The following is a 21,927-nucleotide window of genomic DNA, read 5'->3' on the forward strand; positions in this document are numbered from 1 at the left end:
CACATGTGATATTATTACTGCCTAATGTGACATTAGAACCATCAAATGTAAAAAATAAAAAATAAAAAAAAAGGAACCATCAAATGTAACAAAAGTACAGTCACATGTGATGTTGATACTATACAATGTGACGATGGAATTATCAAATATGAAGAAAAAAAATTAAAGTACCATCGAATGTGAGAAAAGTATAGTTAAATGTGATATTAGTACTACCTACTATGATAATGGAACTATCAAATGTTAGAAGAAAAAAAATTGGAACTATACGGGAAATGGTCCCAAGCCCATTGAGCCTGGGGCCTAGGCCTTATGGTACGGCACATGACGCCATTCCCATCGGACCTTTGGTTTTGGGCCGAACACACTATAAGGCCCAAGCTGAGCCCAAGTACCATAATGAGTCCATCTTGTCTTAAACGTATCAGAGGCAAGCCCTTACCGATCAATTTTAACTTGATCAAGAAGGTGCTTGCTCAGGACAGCCTTTGTTCTCGACAGCCTAATATTGCCTTGGGGAATATAACTGTCGAACAATCTATTGGAGGTAAGAACCAGTTCTGATGCCATTACCACCGTTCCTAACAGAGCATATTCTCATCTGAAATAATCAAATTGGACCCCACCCACACGAATGAGATCAAAAAGTAATCATCATGCCCCCACCCACCTCATGCTATAAATAAGAGAATGGAATGAGAAGAGAGGGAGGTGGAAGAGGAAGGAGGGAAAAAGAGATAGAGAGAGCCAGCAATACCAAGGGGTAGAGCAACACAGAGGGGAAAGTGAGGGTGTTAGCTGGGGCTAAGGGGTGTCATAGTGTCACTTGGAGTGGAGCTGCCTTTAGTAGGAAACACTAGACCCACTCTATAAGTAATTTGTGAGCCCAATCCTTTAAGCAGAGGTTGGGTACGTACAGTAATCATCAAATGTGAAAAAAGTACGGTCACATGTGATGTTGGTACTACACAATGTGACTATAGAACTATCAAATGTGATAAAAAAAAATTAAAGTACCACTGAATGTAAGAAAAGTATGGTCAATTGTGATATTGACACTGCCTAATGTGATAATAAAACCATCAAATGTGAGAAAAAATAAGGGAACCACCGAATGTGACAAAAGTCAGTGGCGGCGCCACGTGCAGCTCAGGATGTTCCTAAGAACACCCTGACCTGAAGAAAAAAAATTATATATAATAGTTAAAAAAATTTTATTTGTTTACTCTTAAAAAAAATTAGGAACACCCTCAAATTAAAAAATAAAGAATAAAAAATAAAAAGCCCAAAAAAATTTGAACTAAAATTTGAAAAAAAAAAAATGTAATAGAGCAAGCGGCAAGGCTTGTGCTCAACATGGACAATCAAAAAAGAAAAATTACGTTGAGCATAAGCCCATGGATTCTAAAAAAAAAAACAACGGACGGCATGAGCACAAGCCCACGGATTCTCAAAAAAAAACAATAGACGGCAAGCCTAACATCAAGCCCACGACAAGCCCAACAAATTACAGAAGTAGCAAACCCACAGATTCTAAAAAAAAAAAAAAAAAAAAAAAAAAAAGCCCAATACAAAGCAAATCACTAAATCATAAACCTCAAATCACTAAATCAAAAATCCCTAAATCAGAAATCACTAAAGCAAACCTAAAGACAAAAACGTCAACAGAGCAATGCCTTGCGCCTCAGGCTCAAGCTAACAGAGGAAGATCGGTCACATCACTCGCTCGTCATCGGAGATCGGTCCAGTCTAGAGCACATCGCCGCATCGGAGATCAGTCACGTTGCTCGTAGCTTGCTTGTCGTTGTCGCTCGCCTCTAATCAGAGATCGCTCATGACTGCCTCAGCCTCAGCCTTCAGGCCTCCTTGCTCCAGAGCTCCCTAACCCTTAAGATATTTCATTTACTAAATTCTCTCTCTTTTTCTCTCTGACTCTTTCTCAGTCTCTCACTCTCTCTCGCGTTATCTGAAATCACTGAAATGAAATGAATATGAATGAGTCTCTCTCTCTTTATTCTTTAATACTAACTTTATGTTTTTGTCTTTATCTGATTCTTTTGATTCTTGAACTGTGATTGGCTGAAACTTTAACTTTATTAATATTTTGCCTATTTTTTTACTTTTCTTTTTGGCTTTATCTTATCCGTTGGTGTTGGTGTGTGTTGGTGTTGGTAAGATATTAATTGTCTTTTAGTGTAATGTGTATTGTGATTTGTAATTGTGAAATTTTCTGATTGGCAGCTGGCTCTTGTAGTCTTGTGATTGGGGGCATCAGGCAACTGGCTTGTGCTTGTTTGTTGAGTGGGTGGGGGTAGATGGGCACATGAGGCCGGGTAAACAATCATTAAAGTAGTGCAATGTGCTGCACATGAGATGTGTAATGTGCACATGGCTGGCTCTTTTAGTGTAATGTGCATATGGGGCTAAATAATATAACAAATTAAAGCAGTATAATTAATGATAATCAAATTAAAGCAGTATAATTAATGACAAACAAATTACAGCAATATAATTTATTGTTAGGCTAAACAACAATAATTAAAACAATATAATTAATCAATACATAATAAAAAACAAACAAATTAAATTATGTTAGGCTAAATAACAATTAATAATTTTATAATTAATGAAACAACAATATAACAAATTATAATTTATAAAAGACAAACAAATTAATGAAATAACTAAACAATAATAATTAATAATTTTATTAATATTTCAAATGAACTTATAGTTTATTGTTTATTCTTATGCTAGAATTATGGACAAATATTTGATAAGAAAACCACGTACCCAATATTCATCTCTTGTGCAAGATTCATCTTCATCTTCTAAGTGAATTTGTGTTGACTTTAACTTAGAAAATCTTCCCTTAGATTCTAGGCTACAAGAAAAGATATCATCTTATTATCCTAATAATCATGATGAAATAAAAAGATATTATTTACAAAAAGGCCCTTGTCAATCTGTTTTCCAACACCATGATGATTACCCTCTATCATATTTTTCTGGAAAGTCTCGTTGATTTAGATCCGAATGGTATGTAAACAGAAAGTGGTTAGAATATAGTATAGACAAGGATGCAGTATTTTGTTTTTATTGCTACATATTTAGGCAAGATGTTGGTAAGCAAGGAAGAGGTGATACTTTTTTAACGAAGGGATTTAAATTTTGGAATCAGCTTATGAAGTTAAATTCCTATGTTGAAGGAGTTAATAGTACTCATAACTAAGCTGTCAAGAAGAGTGAAGATCTACTGAAGGAAAAGCAACATATTCAAAGTGTTTTGGTTAAGCAATCAAATCAAGATAAAATTGAATATCAAGTTCAATTAAATGCAATAGTTGATTGCATAAGATTCCTTTTATTCTGGGGATTAGCCTTTCGTGGTCACGATGAATCTTAAGGTTCAAGTGATAAAGGAAATTTTCTTGAGTTTCTACAATTTTTGGGGGATCACAATGAATCTATCAATGAAGTGTTGCAAAAAATTCTGAAAAATTGCAAACTTACCCACCATGATATTCAAAAAGACATTGTGAATGCAATTGCACGTGAAACATCCAAGACCATTATCAAGGATCTTAACAATGGGTTCTTTTCAATATTAGTTAATGAGTCACATGATATCTCAATGAAAGAACAAACGGCCTTCGTTCTTCATTATGTGAACAAAAAAAGAATTATTATAAAGCGGTTCCTTGGTATTGTACATGTAGCAAGTATCACCGCTTTGTCATTCAAATATGTTATTAAATGTTTACTTTGTAAAAATAATTTGAGTTTATCGAAACTACGTGGGCAAGGTTATGACAGGGCTAGTAATATGCAAAGTGATATTAATGGTCTCAAAACTTTAATTTTGAAAGAGAATAAGTCAGCGTTTTATGTCTATTGTTTTGCTCATCAACTTCAATTGCACTTGTTGCTGTTGCTAAAAATCACATTAACATTGCTGAATTTTTTTATGTGATTAGTAATTTAATAACTGTTGTTGGAGGCTCTTGTAAGAAATGAGATGCTCTTTGAGATGCACAATTTGCCAAAATTAAAGAAGATTTAGAGAATGGTGTACGTAGAAGTGGGCAAGGTTTGAATCAAGAGACAAATCTTAAACGTCTTGCTGATACACGTTGGGGATCATATTGTGGGACTATTCTCAACTTGATTTTGATTTTCTCTGCTATTGTTGATGTACTTGAAATTATTGAAGAAGATGGTCTCTCCTACCAAAAAGTTGAAGCTCGATCTATTATAAGGTCAATTCTATCTTTGAATTTGTCTTTGCTCTACACTTGATGAAAAACATTTTAGGGATCATAAATGAGTTGTCAATAGCATTGCAAAATAAAAAATAAAAAAAATAATCAAGATATAGTAAATGCTATGGATCTTGTTAAAGTGTCTAACCAACGATTGCAAGTGATGAGAGATGATGAATGAATATCTTTATTGACTGAAGTTTTTACATTTTGTACCACACATGATATTCTTATCTTGAACATGGATGAAATATTTGTAGTTTGTGGGAGGCCGCAATGCAACACCCAACAAAATACAAATTTACATCATTATCGTGTTGAATTATTCTACACTGTCATAGATATGCAACTTCAAGAGCTTAACAACCGTTTTTCAGAGGCGAATACTGATTTACTACTTTGTATGACTTACTTGAATCCAAGTGATTCATTTGTGGCTTTTAATAAGGAAAATTTGATACGTCTAATAAAGTTCTATCCATTTGATTTTCATGGGATAGATATCTTGGCACTTGACTCTCAATTTCAGAATTACATTTTTGATATGCGCAGCAATGACTTGTTTTTAGAGTTTCAAGGAGTTAGTGAACTTACTAAAAAGTTAGTGAACACAGGAAAGTATGAGACTTATCCATTAATCTATTTGCTTGTGAAGTTAGTTTTGACTCTTCCTGTTGTTACTGCAACAATAGAAAGAAGTTTTTTAGAAATGAAATATATAAAGAATGAACTGCGCAATTGAATGGGAGATCAGTGGATGAATGATTTTTTGATTGTGTATATTGAAAGAGATGTAACTTATAGCATTGATAATGAGACTATCATGTAACGATTTCAAAATATGAAAACTCGTAGAAGGCAATTGTAAATTTTATATATTTGTGTGTTTTTTTATTGTTATTGTTGTCAATATATGAATTTCTCTTTTTATTAGATTGTGTAATTTATGCTTCTTAAAAAACACCTTAGAAAAAATTCTTGGAGTCGCCACTGACAAAAGTACAATTACATGTAATGTTGGTACTGCCGAATGTGACAATGGAACTGTCAAATGTGAGAAAAAAAATAAAAGTGCCGCCAAATGTGAGAAAAGTACCGTCAAATGTGATGTTGGTGTTGCCTAATGTGACAATGGAAGCATCAAATGTAAGTAAAAATAAGGGAACCATCGAATATGATTAAAGTACAGTTACATGTGATGTTGGTATTGCACAATGTGAGAATAGTACCATTAAATGTGATATTTTTGTAACCTAATATAACAAGTTGCCTACTAGTGGATATCATACCCCTTTTTATAAGAGGCTATGGTAGAATTACCTGATGCAAGCTTAAGCTTATTTAAGTTTTTAACTTCTTTTTGGTACTATTCATAAGTCCTATTGTACTATTCAGTTAATTTTTAATTCTTTTTTTTTCTTACACTTTCAACAAACAGTTTTCAATTTCAACCAAATAAACTGTTCCTACATTGTCACACTCTCACGTTCGATATTTTTAATTAATATTTTCAAATTTATTTTTATACTTTAAATATTAACATTCATTTCCTTTCCAAAATAATAATAATAACAATAATATGTTACGACTTTTTTTAAAAAGTTTTTTAAAATGTGTACACTTCTTTCAGATTAATTATAGATATTTATGAAAAATAATAAATATAAATGAGTGTAAGACAATATTTTTTCTTACATATAATATATTATATGTATAAATGAGTGTAAGACAATATTTTTAAAAAAGATATTTTTCTTACATATAAATGAGTGTAAGACAATATTTTTTCTTACATATATTATATGTATAAAGAGAATTCATATTTGTTTAATTAAACTATAAAGTAAATTGCAATTTTTTTCTTTTTATTTATTTTAAATAATTTTTTTCATTTTGTTTATATATTATATTGGATAAACATCATGGCACACTCCTTAATACATATACTTTTACACACAATTAAAATAAATAAATAAAAAGTTATGACTTGATGTTCTGCTGGTTCTCAAACAAAACGAAAAAAGCCATGCTTTGCTGGTTGTTTTGTTTTTAAAAAATGTGTCTTAAAAAACAACTCATAAATTGAACTTGCACATGTGAAATTTGTGAACAATTTAAAAAATATATATATGTTCATGCTAACTTAAAATAAGGAAAACAAAAACATAGGGAATGCATGATTTTTGATTTCTCACCGATGGAAGTGTCATAATTAGCCATGTTTCCAAGAGACAACTACTACACGCATTCTCCTGATTAATACATGTTAATGTTTGACTATATGTGAACCAAAATGAACTCGTCTTTAGAAAAAAAAAAAAAAAAAAAAAAAAAAAAAAAAAAAAAAAAAAAAAAAAAAAAAAAAAAAAAAAAAAAAAGAGTTCCACAAGTTTCTGCTCAAAACATGAAGTTTCATTAAAGGGACACATCACCTTAGCCTGAATAAGTGTATCTCATATTTCCAAAAAAGCAAATGTAAGAAAATGATATTTTGCGAGTAATTTTATGTCAAACTATTTTTTAATATTTTTATATATTGTTGATGTGTTATATTCTTAATAGTTTTTATCTAAATTCACTATTGACATTATTTTTTTACTTATCAGTAATAACTCATCACATAGCATTCTGTTAAAAGTTTATTTCGACAATGTATGCATGTATTCTAATGCTTTTTTTTTTTTTTTTTTTTATAAGAAAGACTTTTCATTTATTCAGGAGTCAACAAAGAACATATATCATGCACACATGCATGCACAATTTGGCTTGGACATTCCTCAAGCCAAGCACTAAAGTCCTCAACATTTGCAGCATGCTGAGCTAGTAAATGGGCAGGGACATTTCCTTGCCTTCTAGTGTGAGTAAAATCAAAAGTCCTGAAACTTTGAACTTGATGAAGAATTCCAGCAACAATGTTTTGAACCGAAGATGGTGGCTCACTCAAACCCTAGACCGAGTTACAGGTGTTCAAGGAGTCACTCTTAAAGATCACGTCCCTAACCCCAATGTCGCTTGCAAACTAAATTCCTTCCTCCAGTGCCTTAGCTTCTGTCTCCAGTGCACCAAGCGACAAGGCCATGTTCTTGCTTAGGGCAGCAACCACCTCTCCCAAACTGTCATGGATCACCACACCAATTCCTACCTGCTTTCTTTTGGAGAACACGACACCATTTACATTCACTTTATAACAACCCGAGCTTGGAGGAAGCCACTTGACCACCTCATAAGTACTCACTCTAGTGGCTTGTGGACCCTCATTCGCAATTTGGAATTCCTCCAAAAGTAATAGGGAGCTTTTAGTGATCACCCTTCCTGTTCTGCCCTTGCCTCCACGTTTTACCTCGTTTCTATTTTTCCATATCCCCTAGCATATGGCAATTGTGTGTTCCAACAATCCTGGGCATTGTTCCTTCCTTTTTTGTAGATGCCATACAACATCTATAAAGTCCCATGAGGGCCTGATCTCAAAGGGTAATGCCAACTTGCTTGATTCCCAAACTTCTTTGGCCTGGTCACAAAACCAGAAAATATGGCATATAGACTCTGAGTGCTTCCCACAGGCTTCACACACATTATCGTTGGTGATATTCCTCCTTTTTAAGTTCTCCTTGGTGGCCAAGATATTCTTTCAAGCCTTCCACGCAAAGTGTTTAAGCTTGTTTGGTGTGTTCATTTCTCAGACACATCTCTAAATACCTCTCAGTATTGTCTGATCAGAGGACTCCTCTCTTCTTTGACTCCACTCTCCTTTCGCCCCACAATCCTTCTTGGGCCATTTTATAAGCACTCTGCACTGAGAATTTACCATTTTTGGTTTCCACCCATACTAGTCTATCCCGAGCCTTGTTTGCACTAAGGGGAATGCTTAGAATTTCATCCACATCCTGTGGCATAAAAATCTAGCAAATTAGATCAGCCCTCCATTCCATCCTTCCTCCATCAATTAGGTCTCGTACCTAAGTTACCTCAGGGCCAAAACTTTCCGAAGTCACCACCTTGTATGTACTTGGGTTTTGAAGCCATTTGTCTTTCCAAACTTGGATTTGCTCCCCATCCCCCACTTGCCATCTCAGTCCTCGTTTGACCAAGTCTTGAGCTGCCATGAGGCTTCTCCATGCATATGAAGGTTGATAACCAATATTTGCCTTTATAAAATCACACCTCGGAAAGTACTTAGCTTTGTCAACTCGGTAGAATAGAGATGAGGAGTTGGTTTGGAGTCTCCATCCCTACTTGGCCAGAAATGCCAGGTTGAAAGTCTTCAAATCTCGAAAGCCCATCCCTCCTTTCTCATTTGATAAACACATCTTGTCCCAACTCATCCACACCATTTTCTTTTTTTCTTTCACTTGACCCCACCAAAACTATCTAACCATCCCGGTTAGCTCCTCACACAAAGAGTTGGGTAGCTTAAAACAAGACATTGTATAGGATGGAACAACTTGAGCAATGACCTTTATCAAAACCTCCTTCCCTACATTGGAGAGTAGTTTTTCTTTCCATCCTACTAATTTATTTGCAACTCGCTATTTCAAGTGTGCGAAAGTATTTTGCTTTGACTTACCTATTAGGGATGGCAGACCAAGATTGGATTCATGGGATCTGATTACTTGTGCACCAAACATTGCTTTTATTGTCTCCTTCGTACCATTGTTCGTGTTATGGTTGAAGAAAAGAGAGGTTTTGTTCTTGTTCAGTTGTTGACCAGAAGACAACTCATATACCTGTAACACCTTTTGTATTTCAACAGTTTCTCTAGTTGTGGCTCTTCCTAAAATGAAGCTATCATCAGCAAAAAATAAATGTGAGATCTTTAGGCCCTTAGTTGAGGCAGCAACTCCCCTTAAAGCTTTGTTCTGGATTGCCTGGTGCAACAATGTTGATAGACCCTCAGCACAAATAAGAAATATATATGGTGATAATGGATCCCCTTGGCGAAGCCCACGTGTTGGAACAATCTGACCCCAAGGATGCCCATTAATTCGTACTGCATATGTCACTAAGGAAACACATCTCATGAACAACCTAGTCCAATCTTCATGTAATCCCAGTTTAGCCATGATTAGCTTCAGGCATCCCAATCATAAACCTTGCTTATATCTAGCTTCAGAGCCATCTCCCCACATTTTCCTTTTTTCTTCCGGTTAATGTGATTCATTATTTTATGTGCCACTAACACATTATCAATGATGAGCCTCTCTGATACAAATGCACTCTGATTCTCACATATTATGTCCTGAAAGACCATCTTTAGCCGGTTTGCCACAATCTTGGATGCAAGCTTGTAAGCCACATTACATAAATTGATCGGTCTATAATCTGTCACATGTTCTGGATTCTTTGTTTTGGGGATAAGTACAATATGGGTCTCATGAAATTTTGGAGGAGCTATATCATGATTAAGAAAATCCAAGACAGTTTTTATAACAATGGGATTCACAATAGGCCAGAAATGTTGATAAAAAAGAGAGGGCATACCGTCAGGTCCAGGTGCTTTCGTCAAGTGCATATGCTTCAATGCTTTTTCCACCTCATGAGCTCGAAATTCTTGCAAAAGAGTGGAGTTCATTCTGTCTGTTACTTTGGTGTGTATTATTGGAAGGAGTTCATCACTAACAGTTGGTTGAGATGATGTAAATAGCTGTTCAAAGTACTCCACAAAGGTGCTGCCAATCATTGCTTCATCTTCTTGCCATTCCTCATTCAAGCCCCTAATCTTGCTAATGGAATTATGCTCAGTGGCAGTGCCACGTTCAGGTCAGGGTGGTCTCAGGACCACCTTGAACTGAAAAAAAAAATTATATATAATAATTTAAATTTTTTTATTTGTTTACCCTTTAAAAAAAATTAAGAACACCCTCATTTTTTTTATGCCAATAAAATTAAATTTTGGTGGATTATTTGTTCTACTTTCAAGCAAAAAAAAAAAGCCCAAAAAAAATTTTTGAACTAAAATTTGAAGGAAAAAAAATTGTAATAGAGCAAGCCCACACAAGGAAAAAAAGCCCAACATTAATCCTAAACAACAGACTGTAAAGCAAACCCAACCTAAAGAAAAAAACAACAAATGGTAAAGCAAACCCAAGGATTCTAAAAAAAAAACAAACAAAAAAAACAAAACCCAATATGCGTCCACCGATTCATCAAATGGCAAAGCAAAAACTGAAATCAGAAACCTAACCTAAAGAAAAAAAACCTCATCAACGACAATGACCAACAGACCAAGCACATCAGCGTAACGACGCCTCCGCCTCAAACTCGAGCAACAGAGCACATCGGTCATCACATCGGGCCTCAAACTCAAGCTCTAAAGCACATCAGGCATCGAAGATCAGAGATCGGTCCGATTGGTTCGGAGATCGGTCATGCTTGGCCTCGATTCCTTCCTCACCTCGACGTGCTACTCGACGGTGCTACCCCTCAGGCCTCCCAACTCCCTCAAGGTATTTCATCTTTACATTTTACTTCTTTCTCTTTTTCTCTCTTACATCTTTGGGTTAATGGGTTTGCTGTGGTCTGAGACTCTTTGTCTCTCTCTCTCTCTCTCTTTATCTGAATACTGAAATGAGACTCTCTCTCTGTCTCTCTCTCTCTTTCTCTTTATCTGAATACTGAAATGAGACTCTCTCTCTCTCTCTCTCTCTCTCTCTTTCTCTTTGAACTGTAATTAGCTTTACAGCTTTACTTTATAACGTTATTTGCCCTTGTTTTGACTTTATCTGTTGGTGAGTTACTGAGTTTGTCTTTTAGTGTATTGTGAATTTATTTGATTGGCTCTTGTGACTGGGGCTATAGGGCTTGTCTGTTGAATGGGGGGTGGATGGGGTCATGGGGCCGGGGTGGGATATTTGAATTGGGGAAGTAAAGGCATGCAAAGGAAATTAGCCTAACTTACCAATAAAAGACAAAATTAAATTATGTTAGGACTTAGGCACTAGGCACGCAGTGGGTTGAGCTGTGGATAATGCACATGGGGTGCGTGCTAGTACATAGTGGGGTGCGTGCTAGTAGTTAGTAAAGAAAAATAATGAAGCAACTAAAGAACATTATTAACCAATATATTATAAAAAACAAACAAATTAAATTATGTTAGGTTAAACAACAATTAATAATTTTATAATTGATGAAACAACAATACAACAAATTATAATTTATAAAAGACAAACAAATTAATGGAACAACTAAACAACAATAATTAATAATTTTATTAATATTTCAAATAAACTTATAATTTATTTTTTATTCTTTTGCTAGAATTATGGACAAATATTTGATAAGAAAACCACGTACTGAAGATTTATCTCTTGTACAAAATTCATCTTCATCTTCTAAGCGAATTCGTGTTGACTTTAATTTAGAAATTCTTCCTTCAGATCCTGGACTACGAGAAAAGATATCATCTTATCATCCTAAAAATCATGATGAAATAAGAAGATATTATTTACAAAAAGGCCATTGTCAACCTATTTTCCAAAACCATGATTACCCTCTAACAGATTTTTCTAGACAGCCTCATTGATTTAGATCCGAATGGTATGTAAATAGAAAGTGGTTCGAATATAATATAGACAAAAATGCAGTATTTTGTTTATATTGCTATCCATTTGGGCAAGATGTTGGTAAGTAAGGAGAATGTGAGACTTTTGTAATGAAGGGATTCAAACTTTGGAATAAGAAAGAGAAGTTAAATTCCCATGTTGGAGGAGTTAATAGTGCTCACAACCAAGATGTCAAGAAGAGTGAAGATCTAATAAAGGAAAAGCAACACATTCAAAGTGTTTTGGTTAAATAATCAAATCAAGATAAAATTGAATATCGGGTTCAATTAAATGCAATAGTTGATTGCATAAGATTCCTTTTATGCCGAGGATTAACTTTTCGTGGTCACGATGAATCTCAAGGTTCAAGTGATAAAAGAAATTTCCTTGAACTTCTACAATTTTTAGGAGATCACAATGAATCTATCAATGAAGTGTTGCAAAAAGCTCCAAAAAATTGCAAGCTTACCCACCATGATATTCAAAAAGACATTGTGAATGCAATTGCACGTGAAACATCCAAAGCAATCATCAAGGATCTTGACAATGAGTTTTTTTCAATATTAGTTGATAAGTCACATGATATCTCAGTGAAAGAGCAAATGGCCCTCGTTCTTCATTATGTAAACAAAAAAGGAATTATTATAGAGTGGTTCCTTGGTATTGTTCATGTAGCCAGTACCACCACTTTGTCACTCAAATATTCTATTGAATATTTATTTTGTGAACATAATTTGAGTTTATTGAAACTATGTAGGTAAGGTTATGACGGGGCTAGTAATATGCAAGGTGATATCAATGGTCTTAAAACTTTAATTTTGAAAGACAATAAGTCGGCATTTTATATTCATTGTTTTGTTCATCAACTTCAATTGACACTTGTTGTCGTTGTTAAAAATCATATTAACATTACTAAATTTTTTTATATAATTAGTAATTTAGTAACTGTTGTTGAAGGCTCTTGTAAGAGACGAGATGCTCTTCAAGATACACAAATTGCCAAAATTAAAGAAGAATTAGAGAATGGTGTACGTAGAAGTGGGCAAGGTTTAAATAAAGAAACAAATCTTAAATGTCCTGGTGATACACATAGGGGATCATATTATGGGACTATTCTCAACTTGATTTTGATATTTTCTGCTGTTATTGATGTACTTAAGATTATTGAAGAAGATGGCCTCTCTGACCAAAAAGTTGAAACTCAATCTATTATGAGGTCAATTTTATCTTTTGAATTTGTCTTTGCTCTACATTTGATGAAAAACATTTTAGGTATCACAAATGAATTGTCAATAGCATTGCAAAAAAAAAAAAAAAAAAAAAAAATCAAGATATAGTAAATGCTATGGATCTTATTAAAGAGTCTAAACAACGATTACAAGTGATGAGAGATGATGAATGTATATCTTTATTGACTGAAGTGTCTTCATTTTGTATCACACATGATATTCCTATCTTGAACATAGATGAAATATTTGTAGTTAGTGGGAGGTCGCGACACAACACCCAACAAAATACAAATTTACATCATTATTGTGTTAAGTTATTCTACACAGTCATAGGTTTGGAACTTCAAGAATCAAGAGCTTAACAACCGTTTTTTAGAGGCGAATACCGATTTGCTACTTTGTATGGCTTGCTTGAATCCAAGTATTCATTTGTGGCTTTTGATAAGGAAAAGTTGATACGTCTAGCAAAGTTCTATCCATCTGATTTTCTTGGGACAAATATCTTGGCACTTGACTCTCAACTTTAGAATTACATTTTTGATATGCGTAGCAATAACTTGTTTTTAGAGCTTCAAAGAGTTAGTGAACTTGTTGAAAAGTTAGTGAACACAGGAAAACATGAGACTTATTCATTAGTTTATTTGCTTGTGAAGTTAGTTTTGATCATTCTTGTCGCTACTGCAACAATAGAAAGAAGTTTTTCAACAATGAAATATATAAAGAATGAACTGTGCAATTGAATGGGAGATCAATAGATAAATGATTGCTTGATTGTGTATATTGAAAGAGATGTAGTTTATAGTATTGAAAATATGAAAATTCGTAGAAGACAACTGTAAATTTTATGTATTTGCGTTTTTTTTTTTTATTGTTGTTGTTGTCAATATATGGATTTCTCTTTTTATTAGATTGTGTAATTTATACTTCTTAAGAAACACCCTGAAAAAAATTCTTGAAGCCACCACTGATTGCGCTGATGTCTATTAAAGGCTTTAGTGTGAAAGAAAGAAGTATTACGGTCTCCTGCCTTCAACCAACAATTTTGATTGTTGATGGCACGTCCTATTCTACTGATAACATCCTGTTCAGCTTTAATTTTACTTCATGAGTTTCATCCATATTTACGTCTCCACTATTCCTCCCTTCCAACCATTGAAGTTTCTTTTGGAGTATGGCTATTCTCCTACTTACATGCCCAAACGTGCTCTTGTTACATGAGGATAGAGAAGTCCTGCACTCATCCAAGCATTGAGTAGACGGATGCTCAGAAATGCAATTCAATAGAAAACGTTTTCCTTGATCAACTAAAAAACAAAGTCTAACAGAGCAGAAAATGTTTTAAGGTTTTCAAATGCCAAAAACATTTTGGGAATGCTACCATTCAACAAACAACCATAAAAAATTGTTCAAAGGTCAAATTATCTCCTTTTGCCTCTCCATCCTTTCTCCTCATAGGCTAACGGTTGATCGTTGTTGACTTACATTGACGACCATTTAATTTTTTTTCCCAAAAACTTCTTTTTGCTTAAATAAATTGTTTTTCCACATAAATTTTTGCGTAGACACAAAATATGAGGTATATTTCCCAATTAAGACTCCCAAATGGTCAAAAGAATTTTTTTTTTTTTTTTTTTTTTAAGTGTTTGCGTGCTGGGGTATGTTTTTCAATTGAAAATGCTTCCTTGATTTTGAACTTATTTTCAGGGTCTCAATCAAACACATACAAGATGACATTATTTGCAAGAAAAAGTTTGGTTCCAAAGTTATCTTACTCCAAATCATTATGTGATTACTAAAAATATGATAAAATTTCTATATATATCATCCACTTTATGAAGATTGATCTTTCTCATACAGCCAGAACACCAATTAATTTTAGCATAAGCAAAATTCAAACTCCAAAATTCTTGTTTGATAAGAAAAGACTTTTTTTTTTTTTTTTTTTTGATGGGGATAAGAAAAGACTTGTTTATAATACAAACAGACAATTTTATAAAAGTCCACCAAATGACTTTGGAAAATATAGCTCCAAGGTAAACTTTGTAAGTTTAATTTAAAATAGTGGTATTTCACAAAATATTTTTTTAAAATAGCATTATTTATAGACAAATTTTTTGGGGAGAAATTAGAAAACAAATTTGACAGTAATGCTGACTTTTTATCAGGATCATTTTCTGCATCTGTAGGTCCCAAGATATTTTTGTTTTTCTTCAGTTCTTATCCGCTTTCACAAAATCCCAAATGAAAAAAATGCCATTCCTCTTACTTATTATCTGCAACCAATATTAATCCCAAAATAGAGAAGAAGAAGAAGAAGAAAATAAAAAACCAAAAACCAAAAAATCCAAAAATCAAAAGTCAATAGTTTCAGTTTTCACTTCATAGTTAGCACACTCTTCCTCTCCTCTCCTTCATTCCTAAACCCAGTACTGTGTATATTCCTGATTCTTCGAACTCAAACCCTAAACCTAATGGAAGTTACTTCAATACACGGCAATCGCATTTTGTCTCCGCTTCGTTCTTCAATACACGGCAATCGTCCTCTCTCAGTCCTCTCTAGGGTTTCATTCTCAGCTCGGAGGAACCCTAGCCTCGCATCCAACTACCACTCGATTCGCCGGAGGAATCCATGCTCTGCGTCGAGCTCCGACACCTTGGTGGCCGGAAAAGATGGGAAGCCAAAGAATCGGGAAGTTGAGAGCAAGAAAGGGGAGGAGGAAGGTGAAGACTTGAAATCTTGGATGCACGAGAATGGCCTCCCGCCTTGCAAGGTTTTGCTCAAGGAAAGGCCCTCCCACGATGAGAAGCACAGTCCCATACATTACGTAGCTGCTAGTGAAGATCTTCAGGTCTGGAATTTGTGGCTCTTTCTTTAATGGGTTTGGTTTGGTTTTCTGATATTGTTGTTGCTATTGCAGGTGGGTGATGTTGCATTCTCTGTTCCGAATTCGCTGGTCGTGACGCTTGAGAGAGTTTTGGGGAACGAGACCATTGGTAAGGTGCAATTTTTTGTTATGAGAGCATTTGTTCTTCTTCTTCTTCTTCTTGTTTCCAATCTTGGATTTTAACTGATTGTTGGAGCTAGAGCCTATTGAGCTAGGGACCTTATAGACTTGAAAGATGAAGAATGTGAGTTAAAATTGGAATCCTGGTTTGATGGTTATGACTTAGAAATAGTTGAGGTTGTGTATGCATTGTTGGTATAGACGAATTAATGAATTGAAGTTTATCAGGAACAATGTGCATTGTTGTTATTTATAGTAAAGTGCATGGTTTTATGCTCTTTTAGACATGGCAGAGTTACATTTCTGTGTATATATTAGTCAAAATGCTATGCAATTTAGAAGCAGTATTTAAAGCACCTATGCATGATGATGTAAAATGGGTCTCTATGTGTGACAAGGCCTTAACAATCAATCTCAAACCACATCTACTCATAGTATTGGTTCCTCACTGTGGGGCCAAATCATACTCAAAAGGAGAGTTTGATCCTGGCTCAGAAGGAACGCTAGCTATATGCTTAACACATGCAAGTTGAACGTCGTTTTCGGGGAGCTGGGCAGAAGGAAAGTAGGCTCCTAGCTAAAGGTAGCTTGTCTTGCCCAGGAGGTGAGAACAGTTGAGAACAAAGTGATACGGCTGACTGGTATGGCTGGTCATGCTGCCAGGACTAGCTATGGATCTTCAATATACTAGTCAAGGTTGGCCGCCACATGTACTCTTTTATGCTATTCTATTATATTTGAAGTCATCCTCATTGTTACTTCCTTAATTGACACGATCTTTTTTTGCTACTTCTATTACTATTATTTTTGGTGTTCCTCTACCTTTTACTCTCCTCAACTTGAATCGATTCAATTTTTGTTATTGGTGTTTCAATCTTTTACTATCCCTCATCTATCAATAGGGTCAACCTGTAAATTTAAGTGAATTTCTTCATTTTGTATCCTATCTTTTCTAGTATAATCACTTCTTAACATTCTCCTTTAAGCTACACCTTCTTGTGAATATATTGTTTTTTAACAACCCAACATTTAGTACCATAGATCATAGCTAGTCTTATAGCAGCCTGATAAAAACTTAATAGGTATTCACACAATACTCTTGATGTGTTTCATTTCATCCACCCTACTCTTATCTTATGATTCACATCCTCTTCGATCTCTCAATCTTATGAATTATTGATCCAAGATATTGACTCTATGGTATATCTTGGCCATCAAGTCTTACACCCCTTTATCTTTATTTCTACTTTTTTTAAACTTAGATTAGTCCTACTTAACCAAAAGCCTTTAGATTATAAGTTCTCACCAAATTTCTATCTTGACATTGATTCCATGTCTAATTTCATCAACTATAACCATATCATCTGCAACAAGTATATACCAAGAGAGTCAAGAGACTTCCTCTTGAATCAATTTAGTGGAGCTCATCAATTTAGGCACTTCCTCTTGATTCAAGATGTTGTCAGCACTACTAAAAAAGAAAAAAAAAATTGTTATGAGATGAATGGTTATGTATGAATGGCGTTTGATGTAGGTAGGTTTGCTGCATGTGACTCAGGATAGACCTCTGAATCTTTGGTTTCAGAGTTGTATGATAAATATTAATGTCCTTGTGTATTGAGGTAAATAGGCTATATGCGGGGTGAAGATGGGAATAGCATGCTGGGTCGATCTTCAGAATCTTATGGGAGTGAGGATTGCAGAAGGATTTGCTTCCTGTCCATGAAATCTAATTTGTGGATGGAGGCAGGGAAGCTGCTTTATTCAGAAGAATAGAAGTTTTCATACTGATGTGTCCATGCATCTGTTCCTCTCGAGCCAAAGGGGTGTGGATGTGCCATGGTTAATCATGGTGTTCACATTCTTTTTTAGCATCTTGCATAAATGATGACTTCATTCATCAATTTAACTTGTACCAGCTACTTGATCCTTCATGCAGCGGAATTATTAACTACGAATAAATTGTCGGAATTGGCATGCTTGGCATTGTATCTGATGTATGAGAAGAAGCAAGGGAAGAAGTCTTTCTGGTACCCATACATTAGAGAGCTTGATCGTCAACGAGGGAGAGGACAGCTTGCAGTGGAATCTCCCCTTCTATGGTCAGAAGCTGAACTGGCCTACCTAACAGGCAGCCCCATGAAGGTACTTTATGCCCTTCATTTAGCCTTTGATGAAAGATGCTACGCTTCAGTTAAGTTGGCAGAATGCTTAATGGTTAATAAAGCTTAGTGTGTTCTGGTTGTGATGAATTAGGCTGAAGTTATTGGAAGGGCTGCAGGAATTAAAAGGGAGTACAATGAACTTGACACCGTCTGGTTTATGGCTGGGTCTCTGTTTCAGGTTATATTCTTCTATCCATATTTATTGGGCACTAGAAAACAACGCTTGGTCTAGAGATCGTGTCAAGATGTGACTTCATTTTGATAAACTTTATTTGCATTTTTCAGCAATACCCATATGATATTCCTACTGAGGCCTTTTCATTTGAGATATTCAAGCAAGCATTCGTTGCTGTTCAGTCTTGTGTTGTGCATTTGCAGGTAGGTTTCAACCTTTTGGGGTTATTTTTGTCACTATTATGAAAGCCCTACAGATCTAGCCACTCATGGAACCCCTTTACTTATGAAGAATAGGCTGCTATTGCAGCCTTTCATCCCCCTTGAGAGTATTTAGATTTATAATTTATTTCCTTCAAATCTAGAAAGTCAGTTTGGCTCGGCGATTTGCTTTGGTTCCTCTTGGACCACCATTGCTGGCTTACAGAAGCAACTGCAAGGCAATGTTAACTGCTGTTGATGGTGCTGTTCAGCTAGTGGTCGATCGTCCATACAAGGCTGGGGAGTCCATTGTTGTTTGGTATGATTTTTTATCACTTAATATCATGTTACTGGCCACAAATACAAATTGCTCTTTTCCTCTATAGTGTCTCCTTTAAAAATTTAATGTATCATTTGCAGGTGTGGACCACAGCCTAACTCAAAATTGCTTTTGAACTACGGTTTTGTTGATGAAGATAATTCTTATGATCGTTTGATAGTTGAGGTAAAATCTGGATATTTGCTGTTTGTAGTTTCTATATTATTCTTCAACTCTGTTGATTATGTTATATGCTGTATGTTCCAGGCTGCTTTAAATACTGAGGATCCTCAATACCAGGAGAAAAGAATGGTTGCTCAAAGAAATGGAAAACTATCAGTTCAAGTTTTTCATGTATGGACAAAAAAAAAAAAATTATTTGGATATTTTTTCTTCTTTTATTGTTATTATTATTATTATTTTTTTTGTGGGGGGGGGGGGGGGGGGGTAGTGAAGGCTAATGTTTGGGAATTTCCCATGAGTAATTCAATGTGGTCCTTCTGCAGGTGTATGTGGGAAAGGAAAAAGAAGCTGTTGCAGATATGCTTCCTTATCTGCGTTTGGGTTATGTTTCAGATCCTTCTGAAATGCAATCTGTCATTTCTTCTCAAGGTCCTATTTGCCCGGTAAGTTTGTCTTATCGAATGCATGCTTAGGATGTGAATTCAATGTTTTTCATGTGGTGGATTTGAGGTATAATGCATGTATTGTCATGTAACTTTGAGGGCCATTTGCCAGTGCTGTTCCTGCCAATTTATATTGAGCTTTTTGTGTGTGTGCATGTGTGTGGGGTTGAGTGGGATAAATAAATGATTTTATTGCAAAAAAGCTATCTTGTGAATAATAAAAAGCACAAGATAGCCTAAAGAATTGCAACCTAAAATTTACAAGCAAAAGAAAGCAATTCAGTGAACTATGTTATAATACCACTGTCACTGAGACCAGACAGTTGACCATTTACAAAGTAATCTAAGAAAATAAATATTCAACTGTGTTTCTGGGACTCTGCTTCCTCAAAAGTGCGGTAATTCCACTCCTTCCACAAAACCCACATCAGACACTAGGGAGCTAATTTCTACACAGCAGAGGAACATTTACCAAACCAATTACGCCAACCAGCCAGGAGATCAAACACTTTACGTGGCATCACCCAGCTAATGCCAAAAAGATCAAACCAATTTATATGCATTTTAAGATTGATGATTCATGTCTAGCTGTGTTTCAATGAGCCAGAAATGTCCTCTGCTTGTTCCTTATCTTTTCTATGTTTTTTAATGAGTACATAGGACAATAATATGGTATTTTGTGCTTCTGAATCCTCAGAGTCATGTGATTATTGGTGCGCTATTATTTAGTAACTGAGAATAGATCTTATTGTTTAATGTATTCTTATGGTGATAATTTTTTGAATGTTGTAGGTGAGCCCTTGTATGGAACGAGCAGTGTTGGACCAACTCGCTGATTACTTTAAGAAACGGCTTGCTGCCTACCCTACTACATTAGGCGAGGATGAGTCTTTGGTAATCTTGGCTTCTCCAAATTTGTAACTGAATGTTGATTAGACCTAGTTTATTTCTTCCAAAACTTTTGTTGATATTTTGTCTATTACATTAGTTGGCAGACAGTACTCTTAACCCGAAGAAGCGAGTTGCTACTCAGCTTATTAAGTTGGAAAAGAAAATGCTTCATGCATGCCTGCAGGCAACAGTTGATTTGATAAACCAGTTACCAGATGACACTGTATCTCCATGCCCAGCTCCTTATGCCCCTTTATTGAAATAAAAGGCATCTCTCTCTCTCACTCCCTCTGCATGTCTGTTGCCTCTATCTTGTTCATCACGCTTGTGTTGATATGTATATTATTGTTTTACAGAAATTGAATATCCTTTGTATACTTGCAAACTTTGGGAACTTCTTTGCAGTACATGGGTATATCAGTTCAAAAGGGAGTTCATAATCCAGGTCAGTTGACTAAAATTTCATGAGTCTGATAGGCAGTGAAGCCAAGTTAATATGTAGCATTTATCTGTGTTTAGGACACAAGATCTAACAAAATCACCTTAAAACATAAACAAAATTCTACTGTTGAACCCCTTAATCATGAAGTACAAGGTTGATTGTACTCTATTCCATACAATTTATTGAATTTAAGAATTTGGAAAATTAATTATGTGACTCCTGGAAATTGTATTAGAATAGAACAAACAATGAATTTTTTGGAGTGAACTGAAGGTTCTCTTAGAAGATGCAAACTAGTAAGATTTGCCCCTTCATCAGTCAGTTCTTATGCCTTAATGGATTTTCCTTTCTTAATTTGCAGGTATGTATAAGAAGCTGTGTTCCGTGTAGTGCAACCAATGACTGCAAATTAAATGGTCACCTACTGTAGTAGCTATTCAAGAGAGTGAATCATGCATCTTCAGGAGAGTGCATGTTTTATTGGTCCCTTGACATATTATTCAACAACCTTCCCTCGTTCTCACAACTTCGTTCCTCAAAAGGTGTAACCATGTCTTTCTTTCCTCAAAAGTTGTAACTATATCGACAAATGCCCATGGGATTGCCTCTTGGTGAAGGAGTGGAAAAGAAAAATAGAATACATTCACTTTAGGGATGCATAGATATTTTTAGGTATGTCTTTGTAAATGCAGACTGAATTCCAATGACCAATCTAATTCAATTATTTTTCTGTAATTTGTGCAATTCAGTACCTTTTTTTTTTTAATGGATGCAGCGGAAGCTGTGCACACAGCATTTTTTAATTGAATGGATGAAAGGTGAACACAGCATTTTTTAATTAAATGGATGAAACGCTAATTAGACTGGCCTAAAGAAACTGCCAAGTTGCCAACTAGCAGTAAAAACTAAAAAGAAAGCCATTCTATACATACAACGGGAAAACAGATATTTGAACATTGGATATCTTAATTGAATTTTAAAAAAATCATGTGACAACGGCACTAAAATGCAGATGCAGAGCCAAAGCCGAACAGGAAGTTTGCAGTTTCACTAAATACTATTGTTTGAATTAAGT

General features: G+C 35.0%; 2 protein-coding genes across 3 annotated transcripts; one reads left to right on the forward strand and one right to left on the reverse strand.

Moving 5' to 3' along the window:
- Window positions 1–7,281: 7,281 nt before the first annotated feature.
- On the reverse strand, window positions 7,282–9,322 carry LOC126702296 (uncharacterized). The gene is made up of 6 exons (XM_050400967.1): window positions 8,827–9,322; window positions 8,636–8,736; window positions 8,228–8,491; window positions 8,090–8,146; window positions 7,696–7,770; window positions 7,282–7,626 (listed from the first exon to the last, which is right to left on the reverse strand). Exons 1-6 carry the CDS (start codon window positions 9,320–9,322, stop codon window positions 7,282–7,284), a joined length of 1,338 nt encoding a protein of 445 aa, XP_050256924.1.
- Window positions 9,323–15,254: 5,932 nt separating this feature from the next.
- Window positions 15,255–21,587, forward strand: LOC126714680 (uncharacterized). 2 transcript variants are annotated; one of them, XM_050414939.1, is made up of 13 exons: window positions 15,255–15,878; window positions 15,948–16,023; window positions 17,974–18,179; window positions 18,291–18,377; window positions 18,485–18,577; window positions 18,739–18,893; window positions 18,995–19,079; window positions 19,161–19,247; window positions 19,400–19,519; window positions 20,312–20,413; window positions 20,508–20,678; window positions 20,816–20,855; window positions 21,214–21,587. In XM_050414939.1, exons 1-11 carry the CDS (start codon window positions 15,501–15,503, stop codon window positions 20,673–20,675), a joined length of 1,557 nt encoding a protein of 518 aa, XP_050270896.1. In that variant the 5' UTR covers window positions 15,255–15,500; the 3' UTR covers window positions 20,676–20,678; window positions 20,816–20,855; window positions 21,214–21,587. The 2 variants fall into 2 exon arrangements, 1 of the variants encoding a protein (XP_050270896.1); XR_007651662.1 differs by having other exon boundaries at window positions 15,257–15,878; window positions 20,767–20,855.
- The last annotated feature ends 340 nt before the right edge of the window (window positions 21,588–21,927 follow it).

This window comes from Quercus robur, chromosome 2 (genome assembly GCF_932294415.1).
Source record: "Quercus robur chromosome 2, dhQueRobu3.1, whole genome shotgun sequence".
NCBI lineage: Eukaryota > Viridiplantae > Streptophyta > Magnoliopsida > Fagales > Fagaceae > Quercus > Quercus robur.

Bases quoted from the DNA above. Each gene is read 5' to 3' on its own strand.
- LOC126702296 (XM_050400967.1), bottom strand. From the start codon at position 9,322: ATGGCTAAACTGGGATTACATGAAGATTGGACTAGGTTGTTCATGAGA. The intron at 8,737-8,826 runs GTAAGTCAAAGC...TCTCCAATGTAG, and splicing joins TGGTCTGCCATCCCTAATAG to GGAAGGAGGTTTTGATAAAG. The intron at 7,771-8,089 runs GTATGGGTGGAA...TTTTGTGACCAG, and splicing joins ACAAGGCTCGGGATAGACTA to GCCAAAGAAGTTTGGGAATC.
- LOC126714680 (XM_050414939.1), top strand. From the start codon at position 15,501: ATGGAAGTTACTTCAATACACGGCAATCGCATTTTGTCTCCGCTTCGT. The intron at 18,180-18,290 runs GTACTTTATGCC...GTGATGAATTAG, and splicing joins TAACAGGCAGCCCCATGAAG to GCTGAAGTTATTGGAAGGGC. The intron at 18,578-18,738 runs GTAGGTTTCAAC...CTTCAAATCTAG, and splicing joins CTTGTGTTGTGCATTTGCAG to AAAGTCAGTTTGGCTCGGCG.